Source organism: Urocitellus parryii, chromosome Y (genome assembly GCF_045843805.1).
Source record: "Urocitellus parryii isolate mUroPar1 chromosome Y, mUroPar1.hap1, whole genome shotgun sequence".
NCBI classification, from domain to species: Eukaryota; Metazoa; Chordata; class Mammalia; order Rodentia; family Sciuridae; genus Urocitellus; species Urocitellus parryii.
Genome location: NC_135548.1, coordinates 583517 through 598303, shown reverse-complemented (window position 1 = coordinate 598303; position 14787 = coordinate 583517). Strand labels below are relative to the sequence as shown.

At 39.9% G+C, this 14787-nt stretch overlaps 1 protein-coding gene across 1 annotated transcript; it reads right to left on the bottom strand.

Moving 5' to 3' along the window:
* Nucleotides 1–953: 953 nt before the first annotated feature.
* On the bottom strand, nt 954–2523 carry LOC144251044 (uncharacterized). Its single transcript, XM_077794171.1, has 2 exons — nt 2319–2523; nt 954–2150 (listed from the first exon to the last, which is right to left on the bottom strand). Exons 1-2 carry the CDS (start codon nt 2509–2511, stop codon nt 964–966), a joined length of 1380 nt encoding a protein of 459 aa, XP_077650297.1. The 5' UTR covers nt 2512–2523; the 3' UTR covers nt 954–963.
* Nucleotides 2524–14787: the final 12264 nt, after the last annotated feature.

Genomic DNA, 14787 nt, shown 5'->3' with positions numbered 1-14787 from the left:
GTCACAAATGCAAGTGAACTGTGCGACTGGAGATCTAGTGTGGTTTCTTAAATGCTGTTCAAAGGGACCTGGAAACTTGAAAGTCTTACTACAATTTTTAAAGAGAGTAAAAGGATCTTCCCAGATCTTCCCAGTCGCTACATCTTTGAGGACAACTCTGAAAGCTGAATACTGCCCCACATGGCTTATCCTCGGTATTTTCTACAGTATGTGTCCTTTCATACAACTGAACAAAACTAGAACAGCTGAACCCTTTTTATTTCTTACTTGCATAGGATTTATACTTTTTATTCCAAGTCCTTAGTAAAATACTGAGAAAACTAGAAGATTTCCCACATTCTCACACTCACAGGGCTTCTCTCCGTGAGGGTTTTCATATATGAAAATGAAAACAGGGCTGGATGGGAAGCTGACAGGATGTAGAAAATCCCCCACAGACTTTTTTTTTTTTCAATATGATTAAAATGGCTTTGAAGACAACAGGGGAAATGGAATGATTTGTGATATTTTTTACATTTAAAGAGTTATTCAGTTGAATGTGGTGGTGTTTGCCTTTAATTACTGAGACTTGAGAGGCTAATTCTGAAGGCTAGCCTCAGCACCTAAGGAAGACCCTAAGAAACTCAGCAAGTCCCCGTCTCAAAATAAAAAGTAACTAGAATGTAGCTCAGTGTAGAGCACAATCAGACATAATCCCCAGTCTCTCTCTCTCTCTCTCACACACACACACACATTTTCAGCAGTGTGAGCCCTTTCTTGTCTTTGAGGATGACATGAAATATTGATTTAGCAGGTTTTACATTCAAAGGATTTTTCTCCAGTAACTTCCTACATGTATATGAGTGAAACAGTAATAACAGAAAAGTTTACCAATTGTTTTCATGCATACGATTTCTCTGCAGTATCTGTTCTTTCACGTGTGTGAAGCAGACACGATGTGGCAAAAGCTTTTCCACATTGTTGTTATTCATAGCGCTTTTCTCTGGTATGGATTCTTTCATGTTTGCGAAGCATAGGGGATGTAGCAAAGGCTTTGCCACACTGCTTACATTCATAGAGCTTCTCTCTAGTATGTATTATTTCATGTTGGTGAAGGTGAGAGGACTGAGTGAAGGCTTTGCCACACTGCTTACACTCATAGGGCTTCTCTCCAGTGTGCATTCTTCCATGAATCTGAAGGGAACTGCCTGTAGCAAAGGCTTTGCCACACTGCTTACATTCATAGGGCTTCTCTCCAGTGTGCATTCTTCCATGAATCTGAAGGGAACCAGATGTAGAAAAGGCTTTCCCACACTGCTTACAATCATAGGGCTTGTCTCCAGTATGAGTTTTTTCATGTGAGTCAAGGTGACTGGATTTAGAAAAGGCTTTGCCACACTGCTTACACTCATAGGGCTTCTCTCCAGTATGAGTTCGTTCATGTATGTGAAGGAAAGAGGCAGTAGTGAAGGCTTTGCCACACTGCTTACATTCATAGGGCTTCTCTCCAGTATGAATTTTTTCATGTGAGTAAAGGCCAGAGAACTGAGTGAAGGCTTTTCCACACTGCTTACATTCATAGGGCTTCTCTCCAGTATGCATTCTTCCATGAATCTGAAGGGAACTAGATGTAGAAAAGGCTTTCCCACACTGCTTACATTCATAGGGCTTCTCTCCAGTATGAGTTTTTTCATGTGAGTGAAGGTGACTGGATCTAGAAAAGGCTTTTCCACACTGCTTACAATCATAAGGCTTCTCTCCAGTATGAATTTTTTCATGTGAGTAAAGGCCAGATAACTGAGTGAAGGCTTTTCCACACTGCTTACATTCATAGGGCTTCTCTCCAGTATGCATTCTTCCATGAATCTTAAGGGAACTAGATGTAGAAAAGGCTTTCCCACACTGCTTACATTCATAGGGCTTCTCTCCAGTGTGCATTCTTCCATGAATCTGAAGGTGACCAGATGTAGCAAAGGCTTTTCCACACTGCTTACAATCATAAGGCTTCTCTCCAGTATGAGTTTTTTCATGTGTGCGAAGGTTACTGGATGAAGAAAAGGCTTTGCCACACTGCTTACATGCATAGGGCTTCTCTCCAGTATGCATTCTCTGATGTCTTTGAAGTAAACTGGGATAATCAAAGTTTTTCCCACATATCTTACATTTGAAATGTGCATCCCCTGTGTGTGTGATCCTGTGCCTTTGAAGACTTGTGTGTGATATACAGGTCCGAACACCTTGTTGACATTCATAGAGTTTCTCTCCAGAATGAGTTCTTTCATGTCTTCTAAATAAAGAGGAGAAATGAATGGCTTTCCGACATGTGTCCCATTGAAAATGTTTACCTCCACTGTGTGTTATCATGTGTCTTTGAACACTGGTGGGATAAGAAGAGGCTTCACCACATGGTTGCCATTCATTGGGTTGCCCCCCCTTATGAGTTTCTTCATGTCTTTCAATTTCATTGAAACAATTGATGACTTTTCCACATACTGTACTTTCATAAGATCCATCTACCCTTTGTATTAACATTTGTGTGTGAACACTTTTGAGAGAAACCAGAGATGTCCTATATTGTTTCAATTCACATAGCTTCTCTTCACATTCCTCATGCTTGTAGTGTTGGTGTCCAGAGTGAGATGTGATCTGCCTGAAGGAATGAAGGTCATATGAAGTCTTTTGCACACATAATGAAGTCACATGGATTTACCCTACTAAAATTTTTCTTTGTTCAGTTAAGAGGTGGAATTGATTTGAAGGTTTCCCCACACTATTCTGTGCCTTTAAAGTTTACCATGACTTCTTTGTAGAAGTGACCAACACATAATCAATGCTTAATTCATTCACAATTTTGTATGTATTTATAGATCCTTACATTACTACCAACATCAGGTAAAGGCTAGGTTTTCTCACTTGTTCAACTTGCCTGAAAATAAAGAGATTGAAAGAAAACAATCCTTTGCAACACAGCTTCTCTGTGGCTATTATCCAAATAGTGATATTCACATATGCAATTTTATAGTACTTTTTGCATGTCAAATACTTTGAAAAGACTGAATATCTGTTACAGCTAAGTATATATTTCTGGTAAAAAAATATTAGAAGAATTAATACATTTCATATTATGCATACTTTTTCAGTTGGTTTGCTTTAAAAATTATATGACAGTTCTCAGATTCCCTCACGAATTCCTCTTGTGAGTACAGTTACCTTACATTGCTCCCAGAGTTTTCAATCTGATATTCAGTGGTCTTATCTTCCCACCTGTTTCCTAAAATGAGAGAACAGAACAATCTTTATGAATATTTAGGAGCTAGAAATGTTTTGCCAAATCACAGGTGCCATTTATGCTGCAATAGTTCACCAACTGATTCCCTTTTCACCTTCTACATAAATGACCAAAATAAACATGAGTTCTCTATTTGATTAATTTTAAAAACATCATTATTACCTATAGAAGCAAGGTTTCTGAGGACTTCCAGCATCACATCTCTGTAAAGGTTCTTCTGGGAAGGATCCAGCAAAGCCCACTCCTCCTGGGTGAAGTTCACTGCCACATCCTCCAAGGTCACTGAGATCTGAAATATCCCACAAATGTAGAGTGGAGGTCAGGAGAGATTGACAGCATGAGAAATCTATACTCAACATGCATGATGTTCACATGATTCCCTGGCCTCTTGATTAATTCCATGATTTAATCCAACAAATCTTTACTGTACTCAATTTTTTACACCCATTCCAACACTAGAAATTGGCTACTCAGAAGGCTAACATCCTTTTTTAGTGCTTTATACCCTTCCTTTGGTGAGTTCACAGGAAGTGAGACGGGCTCCCAGATCACTCCTAACTTCTTTATTTGTTACACCTCTATTACATGTCCTAGAAACATCCGGTGTGGTACAGAGCTAATATAAGCAATTCGGATAGTACTTATCTTTAGAAAAGAAAGGTGATGAGTAGGAAATTGCAGGAATCATGAAACTAAGCATTTGAGAGAGATTCTGCAAACTACACTGGCTCCCTGTACCTAGAAGGTTAATATAAACAACATGGTATTTACTAATGTCTTGTTTCCTCTGAAAGTCTATCATTCCATACTTAAAGAAATGCCTAGAACCAGCCCACACCCACACCCTCTGGTAAAAGGGTCAATAAGGAGATTCCTTCATAGACAACATTTAGACAACCTTTCACACAGGTTGACACAATGTGGTAACTGGAGATTGAGTTCATCCTGTGTGATTATACAGAGAACAATTAGAACTTTGCAGGTGCTTTACTCCAGAACAAATTAAGTCAACTAGCTTACTATTAAGTGACAAAAACAAACATAAGTTCTCTATTTGATTAACTTATTTATTAATGAACACAACAATTTGATAATTTCCTGTGGTTACTGTCAAAGCAAAATGGGGTAAGTGCAAAGATGGCAGGTGTCTTAGAAATAACTCAATGACCCAAAAATGTCACCTTATCCACATAAGAATCTTACAAAGTTTTATATCTCTCAAAAAATCTTCTTAATAAACAGCAGTCTCATAGTGAAAATAAATGTCCAATGATTGTCAAACTGTTTTAACAGCAGCTAGTTCACTACCATAATGTAGTCATGAGACACATACCAATGCTCCGCTCAAGGACATTTTGATCAACGTTGGGCCACATGTGCAATGGTTGTCTGTTGTGAAAGAGATTCATGGTGCCTGTAGCAAAGGAGGTGCAAACAAACATAAAGCAAAAGCTCTTCCAGAGTGTGGTCTGGAAGTCCACATAAGTCTCATAGTGAAAATAAATGTCCAATGATTGTCAAACTGTTTTAACAGCAGCTAGTTCACTACCATAATGTAGTCATGAGACACATACCAATGCTCCGCTCAAGGACATTTTGATCAACGTTGGGCCACATGTGCAATGGTTGTCTGTTGTGAAAGAGATTCATGGTGCCTGTAGCAAAGGAGGTGCAAACAAACATAAAGCAAAAGCTCTTCCAGAGTGTGGTAAAGTAACAAGTTTGTAGCCCAGAATCCTAAACTATCCTACACAATCAGGGTGTAAAAAAGGCCACCATTCACATCTGTAAGCATGTTATTCTTTTAACTTTTTTTTTAGAGAGGAGAGAGGAGAGAGGAGAGAGGAGAGAGGAGAGAGGGAGAGAGAGGGAGAGAGAGAGAGAGAGAGAGAGAGAGAGAGAGAGAGAGAGAGAGAGATTTTTTTAATATTCATTTTTTAGTTCTTGGCAGATACAACATCTTTGTTGGTATGTGGTGCTGAGGCTCGAACCTGGGCCGCACGCATGCCAGGCGAGCGCGCTACCGCTTGAGCCACATCCCCAGCCCTGTAAGCATGTTATGATGTCTGCACAGTGATGGAACTGACAAAAAGAAAATGTCCCTGCAAGTGACACAGAACCATACTCAGGGACTGAAAACATACAGAACCGCCCAAAACAAGGAAGAATCCACAATTACACTCAGAGACATCAGCCCAACTCTGTCAGGACAATGATGCAGGCAGGAGGGCTTCATGGGCCTTGAAGCAAATGGGAAGCACACTGAGGTCTCAGGGTCACAGCAACACTCCACAGGACATAACCCACACCCCTACAAGTGCACCACCAGTGAAATCCCATGTATGCTCAAAGAACATGAGAGCTAGAGCAGAAAATAGATCAGAAGCAGCTGAAAAGCCTCCAGGGAAGGGGACGTTAAACACAAGACTCTAAACAGACACAGGACAAAGAGGGGACTCAAGAGAAAAGGTGACCATTTTGAAGGAAAAAATGTAAAAGTCCATCACAGGAAATACTTGGAGAACACCACAGGTGGTCCTGTATTGCTTTCTAAGTCATCCAATGCACATTTCAGAAAAGAAGAGCTAAAAGCAATCATTGAAACTGTCACTTCAGAAAAACAGAGAAAGAAGGGCAAGGTAAACCTAAATTAACCACAGGAAGGTAACAGAAGGTGTTGATGAAACCACAACCAGGAAATCCGCAGTCTACAATATCAAGTTCTTCATGAACATCAGCATCACTGATACACTGACATAAGGCTAAGAATACAGAAGACAGGGACTGGGGTTATGGCTCAGTGGAAGAGTGCTTGTCTACTGCTGGGGAGAAAGTGGGTTCAAACCTCACTGACACATAAAAAGAAAAAAAGTATAAAATATACAATAACATTAAAGAAAAAAGCAAAGAAGATTGAAAACCTAGTAACACATTTAAAAGTATCATCATCAACAATGCATTGGGACTTCAAGATTATCATAAACATGCTTGGTACAAATTCGACAACTTGCAAAAACTGGACCATTTATTTGAGAGAGACAATTTCCTATAACTTACACACAAGGGGAAATACACAAAACAGATGAGCCCATGGCTACTGACAAAAACAGACTCAATAACTAATTACTACCCAAAAGCAAGACAAGGCTCTGACATCTCAAACAGGCTTCCATGAGACACTTAAGAACTGCCACCAATTTTCTACTTGTTTTCCAGAACATAGAAGCTGAGTTAACACCTCCTAATTCTTTCTGAGGCATAAGTTACCATATTATCCAAATTAAATAGATAAAGAAAAGTATTTTTTTTGAGAGAGAGAGAGAGAGAGAGAGAGAGAATGTACAATCATAAATGTAAAAAACTGTACACTCCAGGTGTCTATGCAAATGATGGGGAAATTATGGACACAGGAACCCTCACTGCAGTGACTACAGCAGCCATATCCAGAAGTGCCCAAAGCTAGATGCAAGGAAGATACACCTTGCAATACTGAATGGACAAGCTGCAGTTTACCCACACCAAAGAACATCACCCAGAAAATGAGCTCTGCAGCCTGGAATGATACAGCACCCTTAAAGGCAGACTGGTAAGAGAGAGAAGCCAGTTTGAAATGGCAGAGTGCAGTAAGATTCCAAGTCAAAAACATTCTGGAAAAGACAACATTATAGATGCACTAGCAGAACTGATGGGTACCAGGGACTCAGGGAGCAGAGAGGGAGGGAGCAATGAGGAGGAGTGATGAACAGGGGGAACACAAAATTCCCAGAGCAGTGAAACTCTTCTGTATGATATTATCTTGTAAACTACGTAACACACACAATCACATCACACAGAGGAGGAACACTAAGGTAAAGAATGAACTTTGGCTTATCATAACATGTTGCTTCATCCATTCTCCTTATCAAATGTTCAACAATGGTTTAGTAACCAACAAACACCCTACACCAATGCAATATGTTGAAAACAGTGGAGACTATCAGCTGGAGAGAAGGGGTATTCGATACTATGAGTAATGTCACATTTAATTGTCACCTTGATTGGATTAAAAGATGCCAATGATTAATGACCTTATGGGTGTGTCTATAAATGATTGGCATGTGGAACAGTGTGTCTACAAATGATTGGCATGTGGAACAGTGAACCACACTGGAGAACCTCCTCAAGCTAGGCAGCACCATCCAATAGGACGGTGTCTTGGGTGAACAAAAGTTGGAAGAAGAAGGAAGCAGCAGCAGAGCAAGCTCCTTTCTTCTCAATGGGTTCTTGATGGCTGCTGCAGTGGCCTGAGGATATCAGACTCTGCCTCCTTCAGTCTCCCTAAGTGGACTCTGCCAGTGATTCTCCAGGGAGTATCCAGAACCTTAGGTCTGGACCAGGGAAGCATCATTGATACCTCTTTTTTTTTTTTTACCTCTTTTTTTTTATTGTTGGTCATTCAAAACATTACATAGTTCCTCATACATCATATTTCACAGTTTGATTCAAATGAGTTATGAACTCCCAATTTTATCCCGTATACAGATTGCTGTATCACATCAGTTACCCTTCCATTGATTGACATATTGCCTTTCTAGTGTCTGATGTATTCTGCTGTCTGTATTATTCTCTACTATCCCCCCTCCCCTCCCCTCCCCTCCCCTTTTCTCTCTCTACCCCTTCTACTGTAAATCACTTCTTCCATTTGAATTATCTTGTCTTACCCCTCCTTTCCTCTTATATGTCATTTTGTATAACCCTGAGGATCGCCTTCCATTTCCATGCAATTCCCCTTCTCGTTTCCTTTCCCTCCCACCTCTCAACCCTGTTAATGAAAATCTTCGTCTCAAGCTCTTCGTCCCTACCCTGTCCTTGTTTCCTCCCCTTATATCAGAGGAGTCATTTGGTATTTGTTTTTTAAAGATTGACTAGCTTCACTTAGCATAATCTGCTCCCCAATGACATCATCTATATATCAGAGACCTCCATATGGAATTCCTCCACCAACTCTCTGAAAACACAGGCACTTTTAGCACCTTCAGAAACTCCTGCACAACAGAAGCTTCCACAAACTCTTTATGATAAGGACATTATGGCCACTTGTGATGACTACCAATTACTGAGGCTTCCCAGAGCAGGAAGCTGCCCCTTATGGACCTTGCTATATTATTATTTTTTTAAACCATACACTTGCTTTTTATTGAATTGGTAAATTTTACAGAGTTCCTAAATTAGTAAACCATGCCTGAGAATCCAAAGAAGAAAACAGTATAATGGACAAGCCCATCCATCCATAAAACAGTTTATTAAATCTTGGTTCCTAATGTATTTTTCTCGGAGGTACTGGGAACTGAACTCGGGGACACAACCACTGAGCAACCTCCCAGGCTTCTTTTTAATTTATTATTTGAGTTAGTTTTTTAGAGACAGCGTCGCACTGAGTTCTTTACTCTTTGTAATCCAGGTAAGTCACCTTACAAATCACAACACTTGGGCTAAGGTTGTGGTTCGGTAGTTGACAACATGCCTAGCATGTGTGAGGCACTGGGTTTGATTCTTAGGACACCATATAATTAAATAAATAAATGTCCACCAACAAGTAAGAAATAATTTTTAAAAAATGAATAATTGGGCTAGGGACATGGCCTCAAATTGCAGTGTGCTCACCTGGCATGCGTGGGGCACTGGATTCGATCCTCAGCAGAACATAAAAATAAATTAAAATGTTGTGTCCACCGAAAACTAAAAAATAAGTAATAAAAATTCTCTCTTTAAAAAAAATGAAAAGAAAGCAAAATCCTCCTGCCTAAGAATCTTGAGCAACTGGAATTTCAGGTGTATACCACAGAACCAGGGGATTCACAAGAATTTTGAGGATTTCAGTCTTTCATAAAATTTTAACAAGAGTGGAATTTAAGTCTGCTGCAAATCTTTAAAACTTCTAGTACACTGTACCATTAAATAAACCTCTCCATATTCATCTCAGTTTGTTTCACATAAGCATCACACTACAAAAGTTTGTGACAAAGTGCATATATGAAAGAAAATATGTGATTCAAGGTCCAAGAGGGGACTTGTTATTGTGTTTGGCCTCCAAATCATGTATTCAGTATGACACAGAATATTTTAATTGTCATTTAATCATTATATATTCTCACTACTTACTCTCCTAAAAACCCAAACCCATCATAAGGTGGCCATCCACATGTCAGTCCACATGCCAACACTATTAACCAAAAGGGGTAGGCAGATCCTGTCAGAAGATTCTGTAGCCCTCTTAGGAGTCTGATTCCTGCACTCATGTACTCACCAAGACTGAATTCCTACAAAGAATGCTGGCACCCTAGGACGGTTGCATTCACTCCAGTTCCTCACACTGCCCAGGAGCAAGCCTGCAACTTCTGCTTTGGCAAATGAATTCCTTACAAAGATGTCCAGATTGCATCAAGTACTCATATACCAGTATGCAATATTTCTACTAAATCAAAGATGTAAAACTAGGAAATTGCCACACTGTCTCAGTAGGTGGAAAGACAGTTTACAGTAATCCTGAATGGCTTAAGCTGTATTTATTAAAACCAGAAGTGCCACAGCACACTCTTTTGGCTTTCCTTCCCAAATGAACACTGACACTCAGCAAAAGGCCAGCAACAGAGATAGCAGTGACAATCATCCCATCATTAGCATGTTGGTTACCTTAAAAATTTGAACACAAGTATGTAAGGAACTCTTAGCAATGATCACACAAGATCCATGATTCCTGAATAGGTTGTGGGTGAGGTTTTGCTCAGGATGCTTTGAGTCCATAGGACAAGTCATTGAATTCTTAAGCCTGAGCAGAAACAGCCCTCTCCACATCATGTATTGCACAACATCACCTGGTTGGAAGCTGTAGCTCCATCAGTGATGTAGGGCACATGAGGCTAGACACCCAAGGAATGCTCCAGGAGCAGACTATTAGATGCAGAGTTCTAAGGGGTATCACCTAAAAATTTAGATCACTGCTTGGAATTTCCTTGATCTGTATTTACACCCAGTGTGACAGGGATGGAGGTTCATACTTTTTGTAGGGGTATACATAAAGGTGTCTTTTGTTTTGTTTTGTTCACAGAAAGTGTTTGTGTATAAATTGTAAGATTGTTCAGAGGTCTTCTAAGCTTTAACACAAAAACAGAAGTCTGTGTTATAACCCACATTGAGATTTTTGCAAATTTTTTTCCTGATATTCTGTTGAAAGATTATGGTGAAGGTCTCTCGAGAAGCTTATTTAAGATTCTTGGGTGGAGAAGGGAGGGCAACTATATTAGGACATCAGACTGTGGTGCTTCTTACCAAGCCTTTGGTCATGTGGTATGTATTAAGAAAATCAGCACACAATTTTCCCAGGGCTAGTGAGCTACTCTAAACACAGAGAGAAATCAAGCCTGGGTTTTCTGGAATATTCCACCTAAGTATTATTGATGGGGAGAAAAGTTAAGTTGGATGAAGTTTTTTTTAAAAAAATTCACTGGTATAAAAATTCACCTTTAAGAAGGAAGAGACCATCTAAAATTTTAAAGGAGACACCTGCAGAGCTGCATCTGCTGATGCGGTCATCAGTGGGGCCCACACACACAGCAACAGCAAACTCAGCACCAGAGCTACAGGAGTGCTCAATGCTAGAATGCCTGCCAGAATGCACAAGGCAGGATTGGGACCCCAGACCTGGGAAAAAAAGAGAAAGCAACTCAAGCATAGGGCAAAACCTATTTTGAGAAAGTGCCTCTCCAAGTAATATACACAAATGACATTATGTTATAATGCTCTTTAATGTGCCTACATACAGCACAATGTATGACACTTACAAAAAGTACAAGTGACAAGAGTGTGGTCCCAGAGTCATCAACAGCTCAATAAGGGATCAGGGAAAAGAAAGAGGCCAGCTGCAGGGTAAACAGACACATCCCTATGGTCCCAGCTCCCAGCCTCACCCAATTAAAAGGACTGCGGAGAAATTCAGTAGTAGAGCACTCCTGGATGGAATCTGAACAAAGAAAGAGAGGAAAGAAGTTCAGAAGAAACATTTCACCAATCTGTACCAAAGGCTGGAGTGGAGAGGCCTAAACTAAAATACACAATATGTAATGAAATACGAGACACAAAAGACTTAAAATACAGGAAAATGGAATCTAACAATAAGAGAGATTTAACCCATAGAACATGTTGCTTTCAAATCCTCATGTTGATGCAATGTTCCTCTCCAATGCAGGGTGCACTTTTGTTACCTCTGAAGAGATAAAAAAAGAAATGAAGGCACACACATTTTCACACACCTACAGTGGTTTTCTCAAAAGAAATAAATAAAATGAAATAAAATAAAAATTTCCTCAAGTCTGAACAAGTTCAAATGGATCTGCAACAAGCAAAGGTCCTACCACATTTCTATATACAGGGCTTTTCTCTAGTGTGATTTCTTAAATGCTGTTCAAAGGGACCTGGAAAGTTGAAAGTCTTACTACAATTTTTAAAGAGACAAAAAACATCTTCCCAGATGTGAGTTCTTTACGACTTTCAAGAAATCTCTGAAAGCTGAATACTAGCTCACATGGCTTCTAGTCACCATTTCCTACAGTGTGCGTCCTTTCATACAAGGGAACAAAACTAGAATAGCTGAACCCTTTATATTTCTTACTTGCATAGGATTTATTCTTTTTATTCCAAAAGAATCTTCCCAGTCCTTAGGAAAACACTGTGAAAACTAGATTCCCCACACTTCTCACACTCACAGGGCTTCTCTCTGTGTCTTCATATATGAGAAGAAAAACAAGGCAGGATGGGAAGCTGACAGGATGTTGCTTTTCTCCGGTATGTATTCTCATATGTATTCCAGGGCTTTTCTCTGGTATGCAGTCTTCCATGTTTATGAAGCTGATGCGATGGAGCAAAGGTGTTGCCACACTGCTTACATTCAGAGGGTTTATTTTTCAATGTGAATGAAATGCCTTTGAAGGCAATAGGGAAAAATGAAATGATTTGTGATAATTTAAACATTTACAGAGTTACTCAGTTGGAAGTGGTGGTGTATGCCTTTAATTCCTGAGACTTGAGAGGCTGATTCTGAAGGATCAGTGTTGGAGGCTAGCCTCAGCACCTTAGGAAGACCCTAAGAAATGCAGCAAGCCCCTGTCTCAAAATAAAAAGTAACTGGAATGTAGCTAAGTGGTAGAGCACACCAGATTAAATTCCCAGTGTCTCTGTCTGTCTGTCTCTCTCTCTCTCTCTCTCTCTCTCTCTCTCTCTCTCTCTCTCACACACACACACACACACACACACACATTTTCAGCAGTGTGACTCCTTCCTTGTCGTTGAGGATGACATGAAACATTGATTTATCAGGTTTTACATTCAAACAATTTTTCTCCAGTAACTTCCTACATGTATATGAGTGAAACAGTAATAACAGAAAAGTTTACCAATTGTTTTCATGCATATGATTTCTCTGCAGTATCTGTTCTTTCACGTGTGTGAAGCAGACAGGATGTGGCAAAAGCTTTTCCACATTGTTGTTATTCATAGCGCTTTCTCTGGTATATATTCTTCCATGTCTGTGAAGCGTAGGGAATGCAGAAAAGGCTTTGCCACACTGCTTACATTCATACGGCTTCTCTCCAGTGTGCATTCTTCCATGAATCTGAAGGTAACTGGATGTAGTAAAGGCTTTGCCACACTGTTTACATTCAAAAGTCTTCTCTCCAATATGTGTTCTTTCACGTCTGTGAAGGCTACTGGATGTAGCAAAGGCTTTGCCACACTGCTTACATTCATAGGGCTTCTCTCCAGTATGCATTCTCTGATGGATTCTATGTAAACTGGGATAAGCAAAGTGTTTCCCACATACCTTACATTTGAAACCTTCTTTCCCCATGTATGTGATCCTGTGCCTTTGAAGACTTGTGTATGAAATACAGGTCTGACCACCTCGTTTACATTCATACACTTTCTCTCCAGCAAGAGTTCTTTCATGTCTTCTTAATATAGAGGAGAAACAAAAGGCTTTCTCACATACCTCACATTGAAAACGTTTACGTTCACTGTGTGTTCTCATGTGTCTTGGAACACCTGTAGGAGAAGATGAGGCTTCACCGCATTGCTGATATTCATAGGGTTGCAACCCAGTATGAGTATCATCATGCCTTTGAATGTCACTGGAATGACTGATGACTTTCCCAGGTACTGTACATTCATAAGGTCCATCTCCAGTTCGTATTAACATTTGTGTGTGAACATTTTTGAAAGAAACCAGAGATTTCTTATATTGTTTCAATTCACATGGCTTCTCTTCACATTCCTCATGCTTGTAGTATTTGTGTTCACAGTGAGATGTGATCTGCCTATGAAGGAATGAAGGTCATATGAAGTCTTTTGCACACATAATGAAGTCACATGGATTTACTCTATTAAAATTTTTCTTTGTTCAATTAAGAATTGGAATTGATTTGAAGGTTTCCCCCACACTATTTTGTGCCTTTTAAGTTTACCATATGACTTCTTTAAGGAAGAAGAAGTGACCAGCACATAATCAATGCTTGGAGCATTCACAATTTTCTATTTTTTTTTTATTGGTCGTTCATAACATTACATAGTTCATAATACATCATATTACATGGTTGATTCACGTGGATTATGAACTCCCGCTTTTACCCCGTATACAAATTGCTGTATCACATCAGTTTCCCTTCCATTGATTGACATATTGCCTTTCTAGTGTCTGATGTATTCTGCTGTCTGTCCTATTCTCTACTATCCCCCCTCCCCTCCCCTCCCCTCCCCTCCCCTCCCCTCCCCTTTTCTCTCTCTACCCCTTCTACTGTAAATCATTTCTTCCATTTGTATTATCTTGTCTTACCCCTCCTTTCCTCTTATATGACATTATGTATAACCCTGAGGATGGCCTTCCATTTCCATGCGATTTCCCTTCTCACTCCCTTTCCCTCCCACCTGTCATCCCTGTTTAATGTAAATCTTCTTCTCAAGCTCTTCCTCCCTACCCTGTCCTTGTTTACTCTCCTTATATCAAAGGAGTCATTTGGAATTTGTTTTTTAAAGACTGACTAGCTTCACTTAGCATAATCTGCTCTAATGCCATCCATTTCCCTCCAAATTCTATGATTTTGTCATTTTTTAATGCAGAGTAATACTCCATAGTATATAAATGCCACATTTTTTTTATCCATTCATCTATTGAAGGGCATCTAGGCTGGTTCCACAGTCTTGCTATCGTGAATTGAGCTGCTATGAACATCGATGTAGCAGTGTCCCTGTAGCATGCTCTTGTTAGGGCTTTAGGGAATAGACCGAGAAGGGGAATAGCTGGGTCGAATGGTGGTTCCATTCCCAGCTTTCCAAGAAATCTCCATACTGCTTTCCAAATTGGCTGCACCAATTTGCAGTCCCACCAGCAATGAACAAGAGTGCCCTTTTTCCCGCATCCTCTCCAGCACTTATTGTTGTTTGACTTCCTAATGGCTGCCAGTCTTACTGGAGTGAGATGGTATCTTAGGGTA